General features: G+C 39.9%; 1 protein-coding gene across 2 annotated transcripts in view; it reads right to left on the reverse strand.

Moving 5' to 3' along the window:
• Positions 1-1,638: 1,638 nt before the first annotated feature.
• Positions 1,639-19,529, reverse strand: part of CHSY1 (chondroitin sulfate synthase 1) — a 101,751-nt gene continuing 83,860 nt past the window's right edge. For both annotated transcript variants that reach the window (XM_075007124.1, XM_075007123.1), the window contains one exon: positions 1,639-4,314. In XM_075007124.1, coding sequence (XP_074863225.1) covers positions 2,722-4,314 — 1,593 coding nt within the window. In that variant the 3' untranslated portion in view covers positions 1,639-2,721. The remainder of the gene's footprint in view (positions 4,315-19,529) is intronic.

Consider the following 19,529-nt stretch of genomic DNA (forward strand, 5'->3'; position numbering starts at 1 on the left):
CTGAATAGTAACAGACCCATTCTTTCAATCACTTGTGCACCCACCTTATAGCAATTCCATCTAGACCACATTTCCCTAGTTTGCTCGTGAGATTGTGAGTTGGACCATGTCAAAAGCCTTACTAAAAAGTCAAGATATCCTACCTAGTGCTTGACTACCCAGGTTGGAAGAATCTTTCCGAGTTGCTGTGTAGACATACTCTGAGCTGTCTTCAGTTCCTTCTTTCAAACACCACCCCTCCGCCCGCCACAATCAATCATGTAGTCACTAGTCAAGTCTGGAAATGCTGGCCTTGTATTTATATAATAATAAACAGTGCCTCTAATCCCAGAAACTAAGACCAACCTTTGGTCACTGATTTCATTTGCTCACTAATATTTTAGGATTAATTTCCAGAAGCGTGAAAGACTCATTGTTTCTATGGAAACTAATGGAAACAGTTGGTTCTCAGTACAGCTAAAGATCATTTGATGCTTTACATATTCACATGACTCCAGAGGCTGATGGTTTAAGAAAAACACCAGCTACTGAGATAGTTCTGAATAATAAAAAAAAAAAAGGTAACAGTGAACAAACGCTCAACATCTCTGAAAGGCCTGTCTAAACTTTTATCATGCAGAGTATACAAAGTCTTACAGAATTGCTCTGCGTGGTAACTGTGTGCTTTCAGTTTATGATTACGGGTAGCTTCAGACATCTTGATTAGCTCTCAAAGCAGTAAACAGTAGTAGTGGTGGGTGAAATCCCTTTTCACAAGGGCTATTGCATCTGAAATTTGGCACAGATTATGAGAATTTGTGTGAAAATGGTACTTTGACTCATTTTACACCCAGATTTCTGCTATAATACTTATCCTAAACTGTACTTGTTTGATAAAGTGAGGACTGAGGCAGACAACATGATGAGATCAGATTGCAAATAAAAATCTTTATTGCATCTTAGGACCAAGTCTTTCAATTATTTTCCATGCATTGAGTCCATAAGTATCTACATCCCTGGGGCTGTCACCAAAAAATGACAACTTTATGACACTGAATTGAGATTTGCAAATGCAATTCATATTTCACAAATGAGTACCCACTATTTTTTTCTACTGGAATATTGAAGCAGTAACTCCACAAAGACCCCTTAAAAACTGAGTAAAGCCAACCTCAGTACTGATTTCCATTCTATTTTACTATCCTTTACCTCCTGAAGAGTAGGTCTTTACATCACTGAAATGGAACTAGAAATAATGAGATAAAGTGGTGTTCAAGAGTCAATAGAAAAAACACATTGTTTACTGGTTTTACTTTTAACTTCTGAGCAAAAGATATTAGGTCCCCATATCTGATCTGCTTCAGTGGCAAATTTCCATCACTGTTCTAAGTCTCAATGCAAGAGAGAGTCCCCACTCCTTTTGCTCAATTTAAGGCACTTTATTTGTATGTTTCTTTAACCTTTACTACGTGGTAACTCAGAGGAGTCTTCCTATTTTATTTTAGAGCACCAAAACACTTAAGATTATTAAAGTTACTCAGTAAAATTTTAAAAAGGAGTTGGAATAAAAATACTTTCAAAATAAATCTTTGGAGATCACAGTTTACTGCAAGTAAGATATACACTGCCTTAACCAGGAGAAAAAGCAATACATTCCTAATATACATATACGTTTATTTTTTTATATATATATATATATATATATATATATATATATACACACACATATATATATATATATATATATATAAAAGGACTAAAACAGATATTCAAGAAAAGGGCAGGAACTTAAAACAGTGGATATTGAATAAATTAAAGGTCTATCAGACACAGAAAAGAAAAGAAATGGATAAATCAAAGAATGTAACAATTGTTCCCATAACATCTTGTAAATGACTGAACAAAATGAACACAAATCAGATGCAAGTTTCAAATGTTCTCATTAGGGATTTCAAATTTTTTAATTGTGTACCTTTTTTTGCAGTGAGAAATTCTCATTTCTCCCTTGCACTCATTACAGTTTAGCATTTCACCATCATGCAGTCTCTGCTCTAGACAGGAGAAAAAATTTAAATACACAGAATCCACCATGGAATTTTTAATGTTAGATCCACATATGGACCAAATGTCAGACAAAAACTTGCACACAGACTTATCTGATACAAGGTTGTGCTTCTTTTCCACACACCCTTCAAAAAGTTGCTCGGTCACAATAAGCAAAAGTACATTTTTGGTTGAAATAAATCAACCAACTGAAATACTCCTGAAATTAAAAACCCAGCTATTGCCACGCTGTTTTGCTTTGCTCTAAACACAATTTGAACATTATGGCTATTTAAAAAGGGCAGAATCTGTGAAATGTAACAGTCACAACACAACAGTTAGGTACAGTGCTTTGCCATTTTGCATGAATGTTCAGGTTCCAATTCATAGAATCCTAGCAAAGACGACAGCAATGGTAAAAGGTTAAAAAAAGAAAGGTCCTTTGTTCAGATGAAAACCTTTTTTCAAGTCATCAGAATTATTCAGATCTGCCGGAGAGTACTCAGCCAAAATTTGTGTTCAAAGGCAAATATCAATCACAGTTTTGTTCAAAAAAAGCACATTCTCAAAATAGAGTTTGTGGTAAGAAAACATGATTTCTAAAATATATCCTTGTGTGGTCTTTAAAAATGAACTATCAAAACATTTTCCAAAAATAAATTAGATAATTAAAAAAGTCTTCTCCAGCATAGCTGGACATTAGGCTGTCCTCACTGAGCCATTAGTGTTGCTGCTTTTCCCAAAGCTAGGGTCATTTTTTTCCAACCATAGTTCAGCCAATTGTTGCGTGGATCCATATGTTGAAGCTTTGGACCCCAAGCACATTTTATATTGTTTTGGATCAAGATTGGGGTCACAAAAGACTGGATGATGGACATGAACAACTCCAATTTCTTGACTTCTGAAAGTCTTTAAGCCAGCTTGAACGACTTTGTTAAATAGGTCTACGTCCTCAAGGCCCCAACCTTGGATAGAGACATCAAAGCCACCTGCTCTAAGGAGATCACCTTTGTAAATACAGGTAATGCCAAAGCCATAGTTCCTCCAGAAACCCGTTTTCTGGGTGAAAGCAAAATGATTATCACTGGGTACTTTCCCACTATAAACTATCTTTGGATCATACTGACTAAAGATAACTGGAAAGTACGTTTGTTGGCCCAAAACTGTATTGGATCTACACCGTTGGAGAAACTCTGGGGTAAACACAAGATCAACATCACAGAAAAACAACAAAGACTCATTTTTAAACTGAGACGATCCAACTTCCAGAGCCAGAGCTCTTGAGAATTCCCCGGACACTGGAAGGATCTGCATGTCAGCCTTTGGGTATTTAACACGGTAATCTCTCATCAATTCTATTTGCTTTGCCTTGTCAGGATTTGAATCCGAATTGAAAAGCAGGATGACCAGCTTGACGTTCTGACTGGGAATAAGGCAAGTCTTCTCAAAATTCCCCATGAACCTAGCAAACATATCAAAGCGACCAGAAAGAGGAATCAAGATGTTGATCTTCTTATCTTTGGGCTCCTTCCGCTCTGCTTTTGACCCAGTGAGCTGGAATGGAACAAACATCTTCAATGAATTGGACAGGAAAGACAAGGATCCAGAGTCTTGGTTAATTTTGCTGGCCAGCTCTTTGGCATCTATCTCTTCATGCTCCATAAACTGGATCTTGCTGAATGTCTGCTGTAGATAGGCATGCCTTCTGACAGGCACCGTCATCTTCTTTCCCTTGTGCTTTTTGTACAGAAGCAACAAGTCAAGAACATACTCTGCTCCATACATAGGATTAACTCTGCGATAGCCATATTGTATCTCCTTGAAATCTATGATTCGTCCTCTGGTTTTAGCATTGGCATTGATCATTTCCATGACCTGCATAACAATGTCATCCAATGCTTCACGCTGAGATGAATCCATTCCTCTCCGAGGGGGCTGTCCATCAGCTGCAGAATAGAGATATTTTCCTGTAAGAAACTCCCATTCCAAGACCTCCTCACGTTGATGTGGCTGGAACCTCATAAAAGAAGGTGGTATACCCAGCTGAAGGTCATCTTTGCGTATTTCTGCATTGCTGTATTTGCTCATCAGGACAATTTCTCTGTGCAGCTGTATAGTGCGGTAACGCAGTTCTGCAATTTTGCGACTCAGCATATAGCTATGAAGTCTATACTGGTATGGTGGATTCTTGTTGGGATGCAACGTTATAGCTCGGTGTATCTTGCTATTTCTGAGGTCTCTGATGTAGCCTTTTTTGTTCTGCTCGTAATTTTCATAAAACAGCTGCTGCATCTAAAAAGAGAAACATTATGTTACTATTTTTGCAACATTAAAATGTTAGGAGTAGTGTATTTGTGGCACTCATCCCACAAAGCTCTATTGCATAAAAATGCCTCCTTGTTTATCTGACCAAAAGTCTTTCTGAATAAGTTGTTATCCATTTTAGATATAACTTGTATAGATATCAGCATCTGTGAAAAGAAATTAACTGGGTTATTTATTATAAACTGGAGAAGGAAACATAACATGGATTGGGATTATTGTGGCCTGCTCTAGAAATACCATTATCTGAACAAGTGTGTGCTATGTAGATCACAAACTCATTTTTAGCCTAAAGATGGCATCACAACATAAATATGTCCAAGTGTGTTTTTATTCTCTACGTTTTAAAATAAATAGCTTTTTCTTTTTAACAAAAACCTAGCACACTGAAGGATAAGGACAGAATCCACAATTCATTATTTCCTTCAAAACTTTTATGGCCAAACTCTGTAAAGAAAAAGTAATTGAGCTAAACTTGTAGGATACTAGCATGAAATCTAAATTCAACATTTTTACAAACAATGCTAAGTACAGTAAACATTTTCATATCCAGCAACCCTGGGACTGGGAAGTTGCTGGATATTCAAATATTCTGGATAACATAGAGGTACACCTACCAAGGCATAACACTAAAGAAAAGCAAGATTAGATATTAAACAAATAAAAATATTGGCAGAGTTCTTTATTTACCAACATCAGTAGTACTGGACACTGTAAACATATACTGTATTTGATGTATTTATTTGTATTTACTTTCACTAATCTGTACTTCCAGAAAACATGATTACAATTTGTTTCTAGTTAAAATGCCAGTTATTTGAGAGTTCCAGATACTAGAATGCCTGTTAAGACAGAGTTTACTGTCCTATGTTTAATTCTGGCAGTACTAAAGATGAAGACTCTACATTAAACACACCAGGATTCAGTCACTGTGGTAAGGGGTGATGTGACCCACAGTTTTTTTTTAAATTAAGTATCCCAAAGGAGTTTTAACTGATAAAACCCTTCAAAACTACCTACAGAAGTTTCATAAACAAAGTACATGGACAGTATTCTTAAAGTGGGAATTGCTCTATTTCAAAACAGCATGGAGGCAGGTTGAGACTGGTCTACTGTGAAACATTAGCAGTGTGTCTCTGGGGAGTGAAAAATCCACACTCAAAACAAGGAGTTAAGCGGACCCAATCCTGGTGGAGAGAGTGCTAGGTCGACAGAGGCATTCTGAGAGATGGATCAACTACAGCAACAGGAGAAATCTTCCTAGTGCTATAATGTTTCCACTGAAGCACCACAACAGTGCAGCTATGCTGTTGCAGCAAGACAGCCATACTCCTAGGCAGAGATATTTTAAAATGGCATGAGTCTAAACGCCAAGCTGAAGAATGCAAGACGATTCAAGACATGCACTAAAGGCAAATCATAAAAAGAAAAAAACCTAAGTCTCCATTTTAAAAAAAGGGCAGTCAAAGCTGCCACTAGCCTTATGAGATCCTGTTGTGTTGATGTACAACAGCTATAAGCCCCATTGCAGGGGTCTCTAATTGCTGTTTATCCTATATTCACCCCATGATTGTGGAGGAATATTGCTTCTACTGGGAAATTCACACCTAGATGGCACTGAATCTGTGGTAAACAATCAGATGTGTTGGGGAGAATACATAAACTAAAGGCAATATATTATAGACAACACAGAAGCAGTCACTGTTTGCACAGGAAACCACTGTATTTTAAATTGGCATAACCCTAATAGTTTGAAACGCAGGAACACGATTCTTTTCAGAGGGATTGTAAAGAACAATATGGCACAGTGGTGCAACTGCAGAACACAAATGGTACATAGAGAGGCGCGTGCACACACAGAGATAAGTGGCCTACTATAGAGTAGGAACTCTAAGAGTAAAATGGATATAGGCCTGGTTTGAGAGCGCAGCTCTGAAGTGTGGTTCCATCCAGCCTTCCCTCCCATTTTAATTATGTCCGTGGACGTTTGTTACTAATAATGGGATACCGCAGCACACATGGAGTCTTGCAGTTTCTGTTAAGGGCCTGTGAGCCCTATGACCTGGTGTCACACCCACTTAGAATCAACCCTGGAAGCACACTGGTTGCTACAAATGGAGGATTTAGACAGCACGAACAAAAACACTGCACGAGCACAGAGTTAGAGCAGTTATTTCAACTCTAGGCTGTCGCCACCAAGCATATCTTTTATAATACTATATATAGCACTAGAAATAGTACCACATAGAATACCTAAACCTATGGATTTCAACAGTATTTCAATTACATGAATATCATTAAAGGAACAGATATCCACAGGACTTTTGAATGCAAGATGATATATATATTAAACTGTTTGAATAGAAAGAAGCAGCACTGATAAAACTCTTGCTCAATCTGTTTCAGCTTTGTAAACGAAAAAACTCAGGACACTGAAGAGAGCACATTTACTCTAAGATACTGGTCCAGGGCATTCTGAAACATCCACAATAGGAAATGATGAAAAGCAGAAGTGCTTTTAGGTTACTTAAAGTTTTAACAGAACACTGATGGGTAGGAAAAACGTTATAAAACATCTGAATGCAAATTACGATCTGGGCCATTAACTTTCCAAAACAAAAGTAATTAATACATATTAAGGATTACAAAAGATGCTTACTAAGTAGGAACAAAATGTTAGCTGTGGAAGTTAAAGCCCAGATAATTTAATAAGCTGGCTTTCCTTCTTGCTTTCTCCAAAATAACTGGATATCCTCCAAGAAAGCTGATTTGAAAAAAGAAAAAAAAAAAAGTCTTCTACAGGCTTGACTGGTGTTTCAAGTTTCAAGTCAATGCAATCTAAACAGAAAACATTAAATTCCTACCCAGCTCTCCCAAGGTGGAAATTCTAACAAACCATTCACTGATGTTGAGCGGCTAGTTAGTGCTGGAAGGCAGACATACAACTAATTAGAAGGCAGCAAGGCTTCCAGATACCTTATATCTTATATAGTTTATATGGAATAGCTTGCTAGGATGATATTTGAATTTTAATTTCTTTCCCTATAAAACCTCACATCTCTTCCTTCATGCAAGCCACCCTCACGTATTTCATACGCAAAAATAGCTGGATGGTTCAGACACAATAAATACTATGTTTTGAAAGAGGCTTAGCCTGGGTGACCCCTGCAGTTCCTTGTAATGCTTAGTTCTGTGTTTGGGGACATAATCCATGCTTGGAACCAACTACACCATGCCAGCTACTTGTTTAAAAAAGTTAGCATGTGCAAGGGCCCTGGTGTTAAAACATCTGACCATGCCTCCAAAAGGACTGCAGTCACTAGAAAAGGTATTTGCACATTTTTGAGGATTTGGGAACACTAAGTAGTTATGATTTTTTTAACCACCTAGTGATCATCAAAATGTGTAAAAAGAAATCCAGAAGAAAATATCAAGTGACAGCAGTGTTGCCACCCTGTAGAATGTTCAGTTCTCTACAGACCATTAAGGCCAGCTTTGGCATTGACTAATTGGTTACTTGAGGTTTACTAGTGCTGTATAACATATATGCTCTCTCCTCATTTGGAACACACTTCTCTGCTTTCTTTTCAAAAGGAAACTTCCACAGTTATTCATTTTTGTGATTATATTCTGAGCATGCTTTATTCTAATGCAGGGTACTGGAAACACAGGGATACAAAGAAGAGCTACTCTTCATTTGCCAGTATTTACTCGAGATGTGTTGAAGCCTTAAAACACCCTAAAAGTTCCTCAATACATTAGAGACTGAATGTTTAAACTGTGGTACAGCTGTTGTGGACACTATGGGCTAGCATCCAAAAGACTCACTGAAAGAGTGTTATGTTTATCATTTTAAATGAAGAAGTCTTTTGCAGGCTAAAAGGAAAAAAAAAAAAAAGCACATTAGAGAAAATGGACTCCAAAAGGAAAGCCAATATGTATAGAATCTGGCCTACTGCCACAGAATAGCCCCATAGGGCATACACTCACAATTCCTGATTTGTCCTGTCACAGCCCAGAAAATACAGCTCCACCAAAGTCATGAAAAATGCCTCAATTAAACCTAGCCCATTAAAAGCTAGGATAATAACTCATGTTGCAAGGCTCAGGAGAACTTGGTAAACAGCAGGTGAGCATCTGATGTCGGCTGCAGCTGAAGATGCTGCACTCCTCCACAGGAGGAAAGAAAGTACGTAAGATGGCACTCGTCTACATTTGAAGAGTGCTTATAGGGGCCTCGTCTATATATGAAGTGCTACTGCTTTAACTATGCCAGCATAAAACAGTAGCCTCCTCGCCCCCCAGTGTAGCTGCAGGCATCTGTGTACAAGTTTCTGTTGGGACAGGTTATTCCAGTTCAGTGATGTGAATAAGCTATCCTGGTACAAAGCACCTTATGCCAGTACATTTGCATCCACATGAGTGGTTTGACACCTTAACTATGCCAGTTTAACAAAAAAAAGCCACCCTTTTACTTCCCTTATTGACAATTCTGCCAGTAAAATGGTCAGTGCTTAGCTCACACCACAGGTAATTTACCATTTTTTTTGTGGAGGGGGAAGGAGGGTTCAAGTGACAGATCTCCATGCATGATGGGACTGAGGATTCTTCATGACTCTTCATACAAGTTTTTTTCCATTTGACTGTATCATGTGTGGCTCCGACAGCTATTGCTGAGAAGCTCAAAGTTACTTCATACAATGGACGTTATGGTGTTTAGAGCAAAGGATGAAAAGTGATTTACTATGCACGTCACTCTCACCTTTTAAATCCCCTAACTGCCACAAGAGGTATAGAAAGCATCAGTCACAGCACTAAATGTTCATATTAAAATTTTGAACTGATCAATACAACCTTCTTGCCCAGTTCAGCAAAGCAATGGAACAGGTGCCCAGCCCATCCTTTTTTAAAGCGCAGAAATTAAGTACATGTTTAACTATCACTGATGCTAATGAAGGTTGTTTCAAATAAAACGGCAAACTATCGGTTCGGCAAATCTCAAATTCCTGGTGACATTTAATGCAGTTTTGGAAAGGAACATTAAGGGTGCTACAAAATAGTTGTTGGCTTAGAACCACTGTACTGAATAATTCTAAGCCTGCTCTTCAGCAAGAGTGAGGGGCAAAATAAACTTTTATGATATTTAAAAAAAAAAAAAACAGGGCCAATGGTTTCACCTAAGCAACTACAGTCCATAAGACTTTCTCAGGGTCTTCGTTCCAACAGTGCCTTGTGCTTTGCTGACCTCTAGGAGGCTAGCGCTCCCCCGCTTCTCCAGAGGGCTTTACAGGGGACGTCAAACATCTTGGAGAACTTTAAAGTACAGCAAACCCAAGGTCACGGAATTCCCACAAGATGTCTAGTCTAGCTGTAAATTACAAGATGGACTGTGAGTTTAATCTTCAATTAAGCAACTGTCCTTTTTGCTCCATCTCAATAAGTACAGAAGCTTAACTTGCCAGGAATGTCCCTGTTTCCAGTTTCTTCAAACAAATTAACTGCTACTGGATCATACTCTTCAAATATGCACCTCTTCTCCCCCCGCCCCCCTCCCCCCCCCACCCAACATAGTCATTTGTCCCAACAGTGGTTCCTCCTACTGCCTCCAAAGTTTCAGTGATGGGTCTCCTGACAGTCCCTTCAGTATCATGGAATTAGCACCAGGAACTGGCCACAGGACAAAGAGTTTAAAGCTAAATAAGACCTGATTCTGCAGTGGAGGAAAGAGAAGGAAAAATAAACCTTTTTGTTTTGTTTTTCTTTACATTTTTTTCCTGTGACCTAGATAAGAGAACGAATCAGTTCATTTTCCAACTGCAGTGAAGGGTCCTCTCCCCACTGCCTCCAAATTCAGTAATGAGAAACAGACTGGGACCTTTAGTGATAAATGAAAAGAAGAGATGGCACCTTTCAAAAGTAGATTATTCTTCCTTTTGCATAAGCAATATACTCTTGTTTGGAACATCTTACATATTAGCTACACGGCTGCCACTATGCCAGTTATATGGCGCCTCGAGACTGCTTCTTTGCAGTTATTTTATTTTTTAAAGCAAAAGGCAGAACCCTGCTCTGAAAAAACTTTGCATTATAAAAGTACAAATTGAAAAAAACACCCTTAAAAACTGGCTTGTTGAAGAGCTTAGGTTTGGTTATGCAAACCTCACAAGGTTTGGCTGCAATTTAGAATTCTGTTTCCAAAAGGATTAATTCTGGCTTAATAGGAACAAAAGCAAGGAGAGTGCCAATAAATGCAGTTAAATGTTCTACCCTACAGCTACTAAAGAAGTGCAGCATCATAGGCTTCGATGACTAATTTATACCACATTCACTTGAGAAAGTGCTTGCAAAATTCATGTTCAGCATTTCCAAATTAGAAGTCCAGTGGAAATGCATTCTCAGTTGAACAGAGACATTGACTGGTGGGAAAAATGATTCAGCTTTTCTTTCCAGATTGAGGAGCGGCTGCCTTCGCTGATCCAGACAAAATAGGGATGAAGTAGCAGTAACTGACTTGATTTGTTCATTTAAGGCCAGATGCAGGGACGATACCAAAATTACTTTTGTATCAAATATTTTGTGTTGGATTTTACTGTTTCTCTTATGGCTGGTCTACACTGTACAGGTAGGCAGATAAAAGGCAAACTTATGCTACTTAGGCCAAGTCTCAGAGAGACAAATCCAGCTAAGAGGAAAGCACAACTGGAGTCAGCTTACATAAAATTGATTTTTGCTGCTGTTTACACAGGAGGAGGTCAATGGGAGAAAACCCTCACATTGACTTCTCTTACTCCGCACGACTGCCAGAAGTACCAGGGTCAATGGCGGTACCATGAGAGTTTGAGTAAAGTGCATCCCCATTAGGTGCACTAAATAGAACACCAGAAGATTAACTGCCAGCAAGCTGATACTCCCTGAAGTGTACATGTGCCTTCATTTATGACTGTGTCCACACTACAGCCTTTCCCACGATTGTAAGTGCCCTACTCTCTAGCGTCTATGTAGACATTACATTCCTTACATCAGCTATTGGCCGTCTTGTCTATGTCCTGGCAGGAGCTGTGAAACAGACAAGAAAGTCAGGAAGCTAGAGCCCAGGTTCCTCCCACTTCTGGAGGGAGGTGGACCTGGTTTCCCCACTGTTAAATCTGATCAATGAAACTGACGTGGCTGCACATCTCCAAGCAGGGAGTGGGAGAGAAGATCCAGGTGGCTTCCGCCTGTTCCTAGCACAAAATGGGGAGGGGTCTACAGCCCGCAGGGAACCCTGTGGGGTGGCTAGGCTCCCAAGAGGAGTGTTGGTAGAACTAAGACATGGAGCTTTCAGCTCCCCAAACTTTCTCTTAGGTTAGTGGAATGCACTAGTGAGTATGTGTGTGTGCCACTGATCCAAGGAGAGTAGTGCGGACAAGCACCACAGCAGTAATGTCTGCAGTGGCTGTAAGTTGAGTGAGTATCAGTTGCCTTTCATTTCTAGTGTACACATACTCTCCACTATGAAGAGGTTGCAAACAAGTTTGAGTTTTGTTGTCATTGGCAGGAGCTCCACGAAAAGAATGGTGACAAAACAGTCTGGAAGTTTGCATCTGTTCTATTTCATATAAAGCCCCAAGATTCTGCAGAAGCAGCAATCCAGAGAGGAGTTATTCGTTGTTCCAGGTTGCAGATCCAGTGCAGGAAAACGCTTGGAAATACAGAAAAAACCTGTCCCTACCACAGAACTTTTTTCGGATGTTCAGGACAAAGCTAGACAAACCCAGTCTACACACTATTATGGCTAGCAGATATCAGAAGGGCTGCAGCAGCAGTTTTCATGTTGTATTTTAAAGATGCAATAACACATCAAGGTTTAGAAACAGGGTTCTTCACAGACTGGACCTTGTTTGCCAAATTGATCTTTTATAGAGATTTTAAACAGGGTGTTTCCTCATCCCTTAGCTCTTCTGTTATATTCCACCTCCTGTGGATGGCAACATTCTCTCCTCGACGACAGTCCACACCACTGTGGGTGGGCCGGCAAGAACACACTGGCTACTTGGTAGCCAACATGAAAGAATCATGGCTTACAAATATAAAGATGATAAATTGAATCCATTAAAATACTTAAGCAAATAAAGAAAAAGTTGCAAAGGGAAAAAAAAAGCACACAAGTAAAAAAAAAAAAAAAAACACAGACATCTCTTAATACTGCCCATGCTGCCTCCTTACTGAAAACCATTTCTCAGAGAATTAGAAAGGGTTTCAGATGCTATGTTAAAGTTATAGCTGCTGCAGCCACAGTACTGTGCTTGTTGCACAGACACTTGGTATAACACTGTAAGGGGAATGTAAATTTTTCATAGCCCTGGGCAATGTAGCTGGGTCGACCTAAGTTTTAAATGTAGAACAGGCCCAAGCTTGCAATAAATACCTGCAACAGTCAACTATGTTGGAGACAAACTTTCAGAAGTGAAGATTGGACTAACATGTCTTATTTATCTTAGCTGTGCATCAATGCCAATGGTGCTGACAGCTGCAGCAATCAATGGGGTCAAACTCTGAAGTCTTTCTTAAAGGTTAAATGCTGCAACCCAGGGATTCTTATTAGCTGTACTATCTCACTATAGTGCCTCTGCCCTTACAGGTCTAGCTGCAGGATGCGGCCTTTGCAGCTTGCTTAACAAAGTGTATTTTTGCACCAATATAGTTGGTGCAGCATCTTTCAGGTGAATACCCATTGTAGAGATTTACAGGAGAGCACAATGGAGACAGTAATAATGCTGTTTTCCTTTGGTGTGTGGCGCTGCAACACACAAAGGCTGCTCCTTGAACCTGTCCCCAACCTTCCTGTTTCAGATTGCTGCAGCTGCAGGACTAGCAGGCTGAGAATGTAGCATGACCTGCAGTCCACCAAGTCCTTTCTTGAATGGCATCCACAGCCTCCAAAGGGAGGAGCAGGCAGCAGGGACAGGATTTCTTGCCTGCTCTCTAGACAAGCAGAGCTCTAGTTTTACAGGTTTAGCCATTTGATACGTGGAATGGGAACTTCACTGCCTACTTCTCCCACAGCTAACTGTGCTCATCTTTCATGCCAATTGACATGAGCTCATCTGTATGGACATTCCCCTTTCCCCAAAAATCCTTCTCAAGAACCACTTGAAACAGCACTGACAAGAAATAAGCCAGCTAATAAAAAGGCATAATACAAAGAAATTTAAAAATATGTAAGTTGACTGCACATTTTCCATTCTCGTCATTCATGTGTTGCTCTTCTTCCTAAAATAGTAAACCCTTGGGAGTGAAAGTTGTGACTTCATACAATTGAAAAGTACGAAGCACACGGTGAAATGTTAATACATTGTCTGAAGTTCAAAGCCTTCATTTTGCTTGTTACTCACATGGCACGTTTCCAGCTTTTGTTGTAAACCCCATTTAATAGCACTTTACATAAATCTAATCTGCTAGAGACAATTCTGTCAAGCAAAGTTTACATGTACATTCACCTGGACTATTAGAATAACAGCCTAGTTTTGGCTAGAACCTCCATTCACATGCTCTTATTGATTTTTACCACAGCACAGTAATTGGGGTTAAGATAAAGCATCATTTAAAGAGATCACACTAAAGCAGAGAATCTGCATAGTATGATACATTATCATTTCTCGTTGGGTTATTGTAATTATGAGGTACAGCAACAGTCTGGGTAAAAATCAAATAGAGGAACATCAGATATCTCTGTGAAATAAAAAAACACATAGTAACCATCTCCCTGTGATGTACCATAGTACCATTGTTCAACATTAATTAAGCATTTATGGAACATGGGTAAATTATCTGTTACATATTTGTTCAGCAGCCTAAGACTCCAAATTAACCCATCCTGACCTGTAAACCTTGGTTTTTACTGGGCACCACCAAGAATAGTGATAAACGCTGGTGCTTGTGCGATGGGTCCACTAGGACCTGAACTAAAAACCCCAAGGGGAACAGTGTGAGATTTCCGTATTTACTGGTGCAGCACAGCACTGTTTCACAGTGTGTATTTCAAAGGCACACATGGGTCTGGACAGAAGCATTGTTTTAGAATTGCTCAGAATAGCAAAAAAAGAAACCACAAATTCTTCTCCTACGTGGAAAAACCACACATTTGCTTACTCCATTAGAATCACCCTGGATAGCACTGGCTCTAACACACTACAGTTCTGAAAGCCTAAATGGGTAGGGTCCTGCATGGTATGCACTTACTGCAGATATAAATTTCCAGAATTACAGAGTTGTTTTTTTTTGGGTGCACTAATGTGCCACAGAGGACTGAAAGGAGAATTGGGACAGATTCTCCACTGTCCAATCACTTCTACTAGCCCTTTAAGACAGATTGATATTGGCCAAACCTGAATGCAATTAACTATCCTTTGTTTTACCACTGAGAAACACATGGACTAAATTTATATAGCAATAAAGTTATATGCAACTGTGCAGAACCAGGATGGGTACAGCCTCTACCCTAAAGAACTTGAACTCTCACAGATGGTACACATAATAGGTCACAAAAAGATACTTTGGTAATGAGATCAGCAGCGGAATGCTGCCTATAGAACACATAGAACACCAGTACTGGAATGGACCTGAATAGGCCATTGAGTCCAGCTCCCTGCCCTCACTGCAGGACCAAACACCATCTAGAGCATTCCTGATAGGTGTGTGTCAAAGTTGCTTTTAAATATCTCCATTGATGGAGATTCCACAACCACCCTAGGTAACTTATTACAGCGTTTAACCACCCTGACAGTTAAGCAGTTTTTCCTAATGACTAATCTAAACCTCCCTTGCTGCAATTTAAGCCCATTACTCCTTGTCCTATCCTCAGAAGCCAAGGAGAACAAAAATTGCACATGGATAGACAAGGGTAGAGGGAATATTCGTCAGATCCACCTCATGCTTCACAAATTTTGCTATGTTTATAGCTTTAAGAGAGACTGTCATCATACACAGCAATGACTTTACTCTCTTCCAAGCAGTGGAACAACTTTCCTATTGCTGAAATAAGCTGCCAGGCAGACCGATATTCTCACCCCCTTCTCTGCAGTATCCAAGTTAGCCCATAAGTTCAAATATGGAGAGAGATTTTGCACTGAGTTGCTGAGGTTTTTCTGCAAGTTCCCACTCTGACAGTTTGGCCAAGTAACAAATAACATGTGTCTGCAGCACTTCACAACTGGGTGCATGCTGCAATACATACAGAGTGTCCGACTGAGGGGGCTCATCCCAACATTTGTGATTTTAAGCTACGCAGATGTACCTTGCCTATAATTTAGCTTTGACACTAAAGTTTTCAATGTTGCTTTTAAAAACTTTATAATAGTTCAAGCCCAAGCAGGAAGTGTGGTTACCAACAGCTACCATCACAGCAAATAAAAACTCATTAGCTACTATTAAATAGAAATGAAACACACAGCCTCAACGTTGGCAGTCAAGTCCTTCACAAGATTTGTCAATCAAGCAAGGCATGAGTTTCATTTTCTTGAATGTTTCCGCTGCTCACATGTGAGTTGCTTTCTGAATTTGCCCCATGGTTTCTTTCCCACTCTGCTTCTGTACTAGAGGATAGCTCATGTTGCAATCCACTTCTGCTGATGCGATTTCATAGCTAAGCCACCATTTCAGAATTCTGATTTTTCAACTGTACTTTGTGGTTAGATCTCCTGCTTGTAGTGCATTCATGTGTAGCTACAGTACTCAACAGCATATTCTGGACTACATATAGCCTTTATACCAGGGAATGCAAATTCCATACAGCAATTCCCCCCCCCCTTTTTTTTTTTTGGCAGGGATGAGGCTTCTCGAGAACTGCAGAAAAAGAAGCTTGTGTACTTGCAGAGTGAAGTGTGAGAAACTCTGGCTTTCCTGATACGTTTCAATCAGTTTGGGACGTGGAGAGCAAGTCAAACTACTTGTGCATCACATGCAGGTCTGGCTGCTCAGCATTAGTCGTCACTTTATGGAGGCTGCTGCTGAGCCCACAGGAGGAAGCAGGGAGGATTCAGCAAGTGGAAGGCACAAGGAGGCTCTTGCCAACACAGAGACAGGCTCACATTAGTGTGAGTGTTTTAGTGTGGCGCGGTTGTGGCCAGTCTGAGTAGAAGGATCAAGATATGGAAGGGGATTGTAAGTGTCACATACATCACTGCAACATCTTGCCTTCCTGTGAGCTGACTATGAATGTGTAGCTTTTGACCTGTTGCTTGGAAGTCATTTAGATGTGGGTATCAGTAGAACAAATGGGGCAGGGCAACTTTTGTTTTTTTTTTAAATCTCTTCCTTGCTATTTTGGGGAGGCATTTATTCACCAATTAAAGAGCTCCACTGATAATGCAGACCCAGGAACCACATAACTAACTTGGAAATCCAGATCCTCTGTGGTCAGTTTACTGAACTATTCAACCCTCTCAGTACACCATTATTTTGATCAATTGAATCTTTTAAAGTATACACAAATACATCTGGAAAGACATTTTCATAAGTTTTAAACTGCCCCTCTCACCATACTCTGGGTCTTGTTCAGTATCTATAATTATCTGTTATCATAGCATGGCTGGACATAGTAGCAGTAAATATGCTTTAAGTCCTTGCAAAGCGAACAAAATAAAATAAAACCCAGCAGACACCAGAATCTCTTCAGATATCCTCTACAGTCTGGTGTATTGTTAAGCCCAGGGAAATTTGTCATTGCCTTTAGAAAACATAACTGTAAACTCTGTCACATCCGGCAGCCCCAAGTTGCTGGATATTCAAATATTCTGGATAATAAAGAGGTACACTTAGCAATGCATATCACTAAAGAAAAACAAAATTAGGTACCAAGAAACAAAAATGTAGGCAGAGTACTTTATTTCCCAACAACAATAGTATTGTACGCTGTAAACTTATACTGTATTTGCTGTTTTATTTGTATTTACTTTAACTACACTCTAATTATGGAAAACATAACTAAAATTTACTTATGGTTAAAATGCTGGTTATTTGAGAGTCCCAGATGACAGAATGTTGGATATGAAAGAGTTTACAGTATATCCAAGAGATGCTTGTTTTGAGGGGGAAAAAAAAAAAAAAAAAAATCTATGCATGCGCAAGAATAGTTTTGATCCAGGTGGGTGAATAAATCATTGTGCCTCTCTGAATAAAGTCTGACCTTTTGATTTACGGAACACAGACTTTCCACTACCATGCGCTTTATAATGAATGTTCTTTAGCGTCGTCGTGCACAGGCATCACAACTCCACACATCAATCTATCCAGAATGTCACCTTTTATCTGGGGAAAAGTCTGAAGATAGAAGATATTCTACCACCAAAAAGCATGCAGCATAGGTGATTTACCCCAAGGTAGGTGGACATAAACCACCTAGTTGTATTTGTGTCTACATACAAGTCTGCCTTCTGCTAGTCCCAGCACCAGAGCAGTGGGGACTCTGGTGCAGGGCAGAGAACCTTGAATAAAGTGGCTCATCATCCCACACTTTCATTCTGATGCAATCCCACTAGTCAGCAGTCATTTATCAGACCCAAAAGCAGCCTTCCACCATCTGCAACTGTGCCATGAATGCCATTTGCAACTTCTAATTGTTTTTTAATATATGTCCAACATCAGTCTGTCCTCCAAGAAATGAGCGTCCCCAGCTGTGGTTTTTCCTGAAGGTTTAAAAATACTGGAGGCCTCTTCACCCTGCTTGCCATGTTCATGACAACAGTTATTTGGGTTCCATGAGTCTATCACAGATGGCGCACAGCAAGAAGTGGACTTTTCAAAAAAAAAAGCATGAAAAATTATCGGATACATATGGCATTATGGGATGGAGAAATTCATGTGATGGAGACTCAAACACTTGTTCCTAGTCACCCCTATGCAACTCATTTATGCCCCACCATTCATTGCCAAAATTCCTCAAGCGACAGCACACTAGAAATGGTAAGTTGCATGCTGGGATACTGGCATATGGTGGTCTAACAAGCATACCCGCTTAGTACAGCAATCACCTATGCAAGAAGCTAAGTAGGCCTGCACACAAGCAATATAACAAAAGCTGATGCTTCACTCCGATGTAATTTGCATCCACCAAAGTTTATAGCAGAGACATAGCCTCAGCCTACTTCTGCCAGAGACAAAAATGGACAGTTACATTTTGGAGTCCATAAAACTGAACTTGTTCCCATGTTTCCCATAGAGGAGCTACAGGTATCACTTAGCTCAAATCTAGAATATAAATTTGCTAACACGGCTATGTCCATTAGGGTGTTAAGAAGTGTGATCCTTGACTAATACAGTTATTTCAGCCAATGTTACTATTGTAGGCTCAATCCACAACAGAAGTATTTTACCAATATAATACACTAGTGTCGCTACAGGGGCTCAGGGCTCCTAGTGAAAACCTGATCTTAGCCCATAGAGTCTTAAGTAACGTGGGGGGGGGGGGGCAGATATCTACTAACTGCTCCTTCCCACAACACATATACCAAAGCACTACTAGGGCAGGAACGTTTTCTTTTTATATTGACTTTGCAAAGTGATGTGTATACTAAAAAACTGCAGACAAACAGCATTCAGCGTTGTGTAAAGAAAAACAGACCTATTATGTAAACCTTAAAATACAGCTTGAGGCTCTTATCCATCGCAGCCTGTTCAATATTAGTACAGTATTATCCAGAAGACTGCAAAAAGTACATTACAGGATATTAAAGAATATTTATCAGAATGAGAATATTAAAACTAGTTTTTACTGAACTTTTAGCAGGCACCACCACAATTTGGTCAGACCTCAAGCTTAATGAAGCCTAAAAAATAAGCATCAAAAATAGCCTGAAGCACATTAAATGAATCACATACAAATACCACTAAATCCACGGACTCAGAAAGGGTAGTTTTTTGCCCTGCTTATAATGGGTAAGGAATCAAATGCACATACATTATTTGCATAGTGGTAGGGTGACCATACCTCCCTGTCCTAAATACGGGACCAGATATAGCGGGGAGGGAAGGCTCCACCAAGCCCTCGGGAGCTGGGAAGGAGGCAGCAGCCGCCGGCCCTCCCTGGGAAAGCCATAGCCTCTACCGCTCCCCCGAAGCCTGGGGGAAGTGACAGGGATGCGGCAGCCACCCACGCTCCCCTGCGATGCTGGGAAGTGACTCCCACCAGCAGCTGTGCAGGTACAGCT

This window comes from Carettochelys insculpta, chromosome 12, assembly GCF_033958435.1.
Source record: "Carettochelys insculpta isolate YL-2023 chromosome 12, ASM3395843v1, whole genome shotgun sequence".
In the NCBI taxonomy this organism is placed as follows: domain Eukaryota; kingdom Metazoa; phylum Chordata; order Testudines; family Carettochelyidae; genus Carettochelys; species Carettochelys insculpta.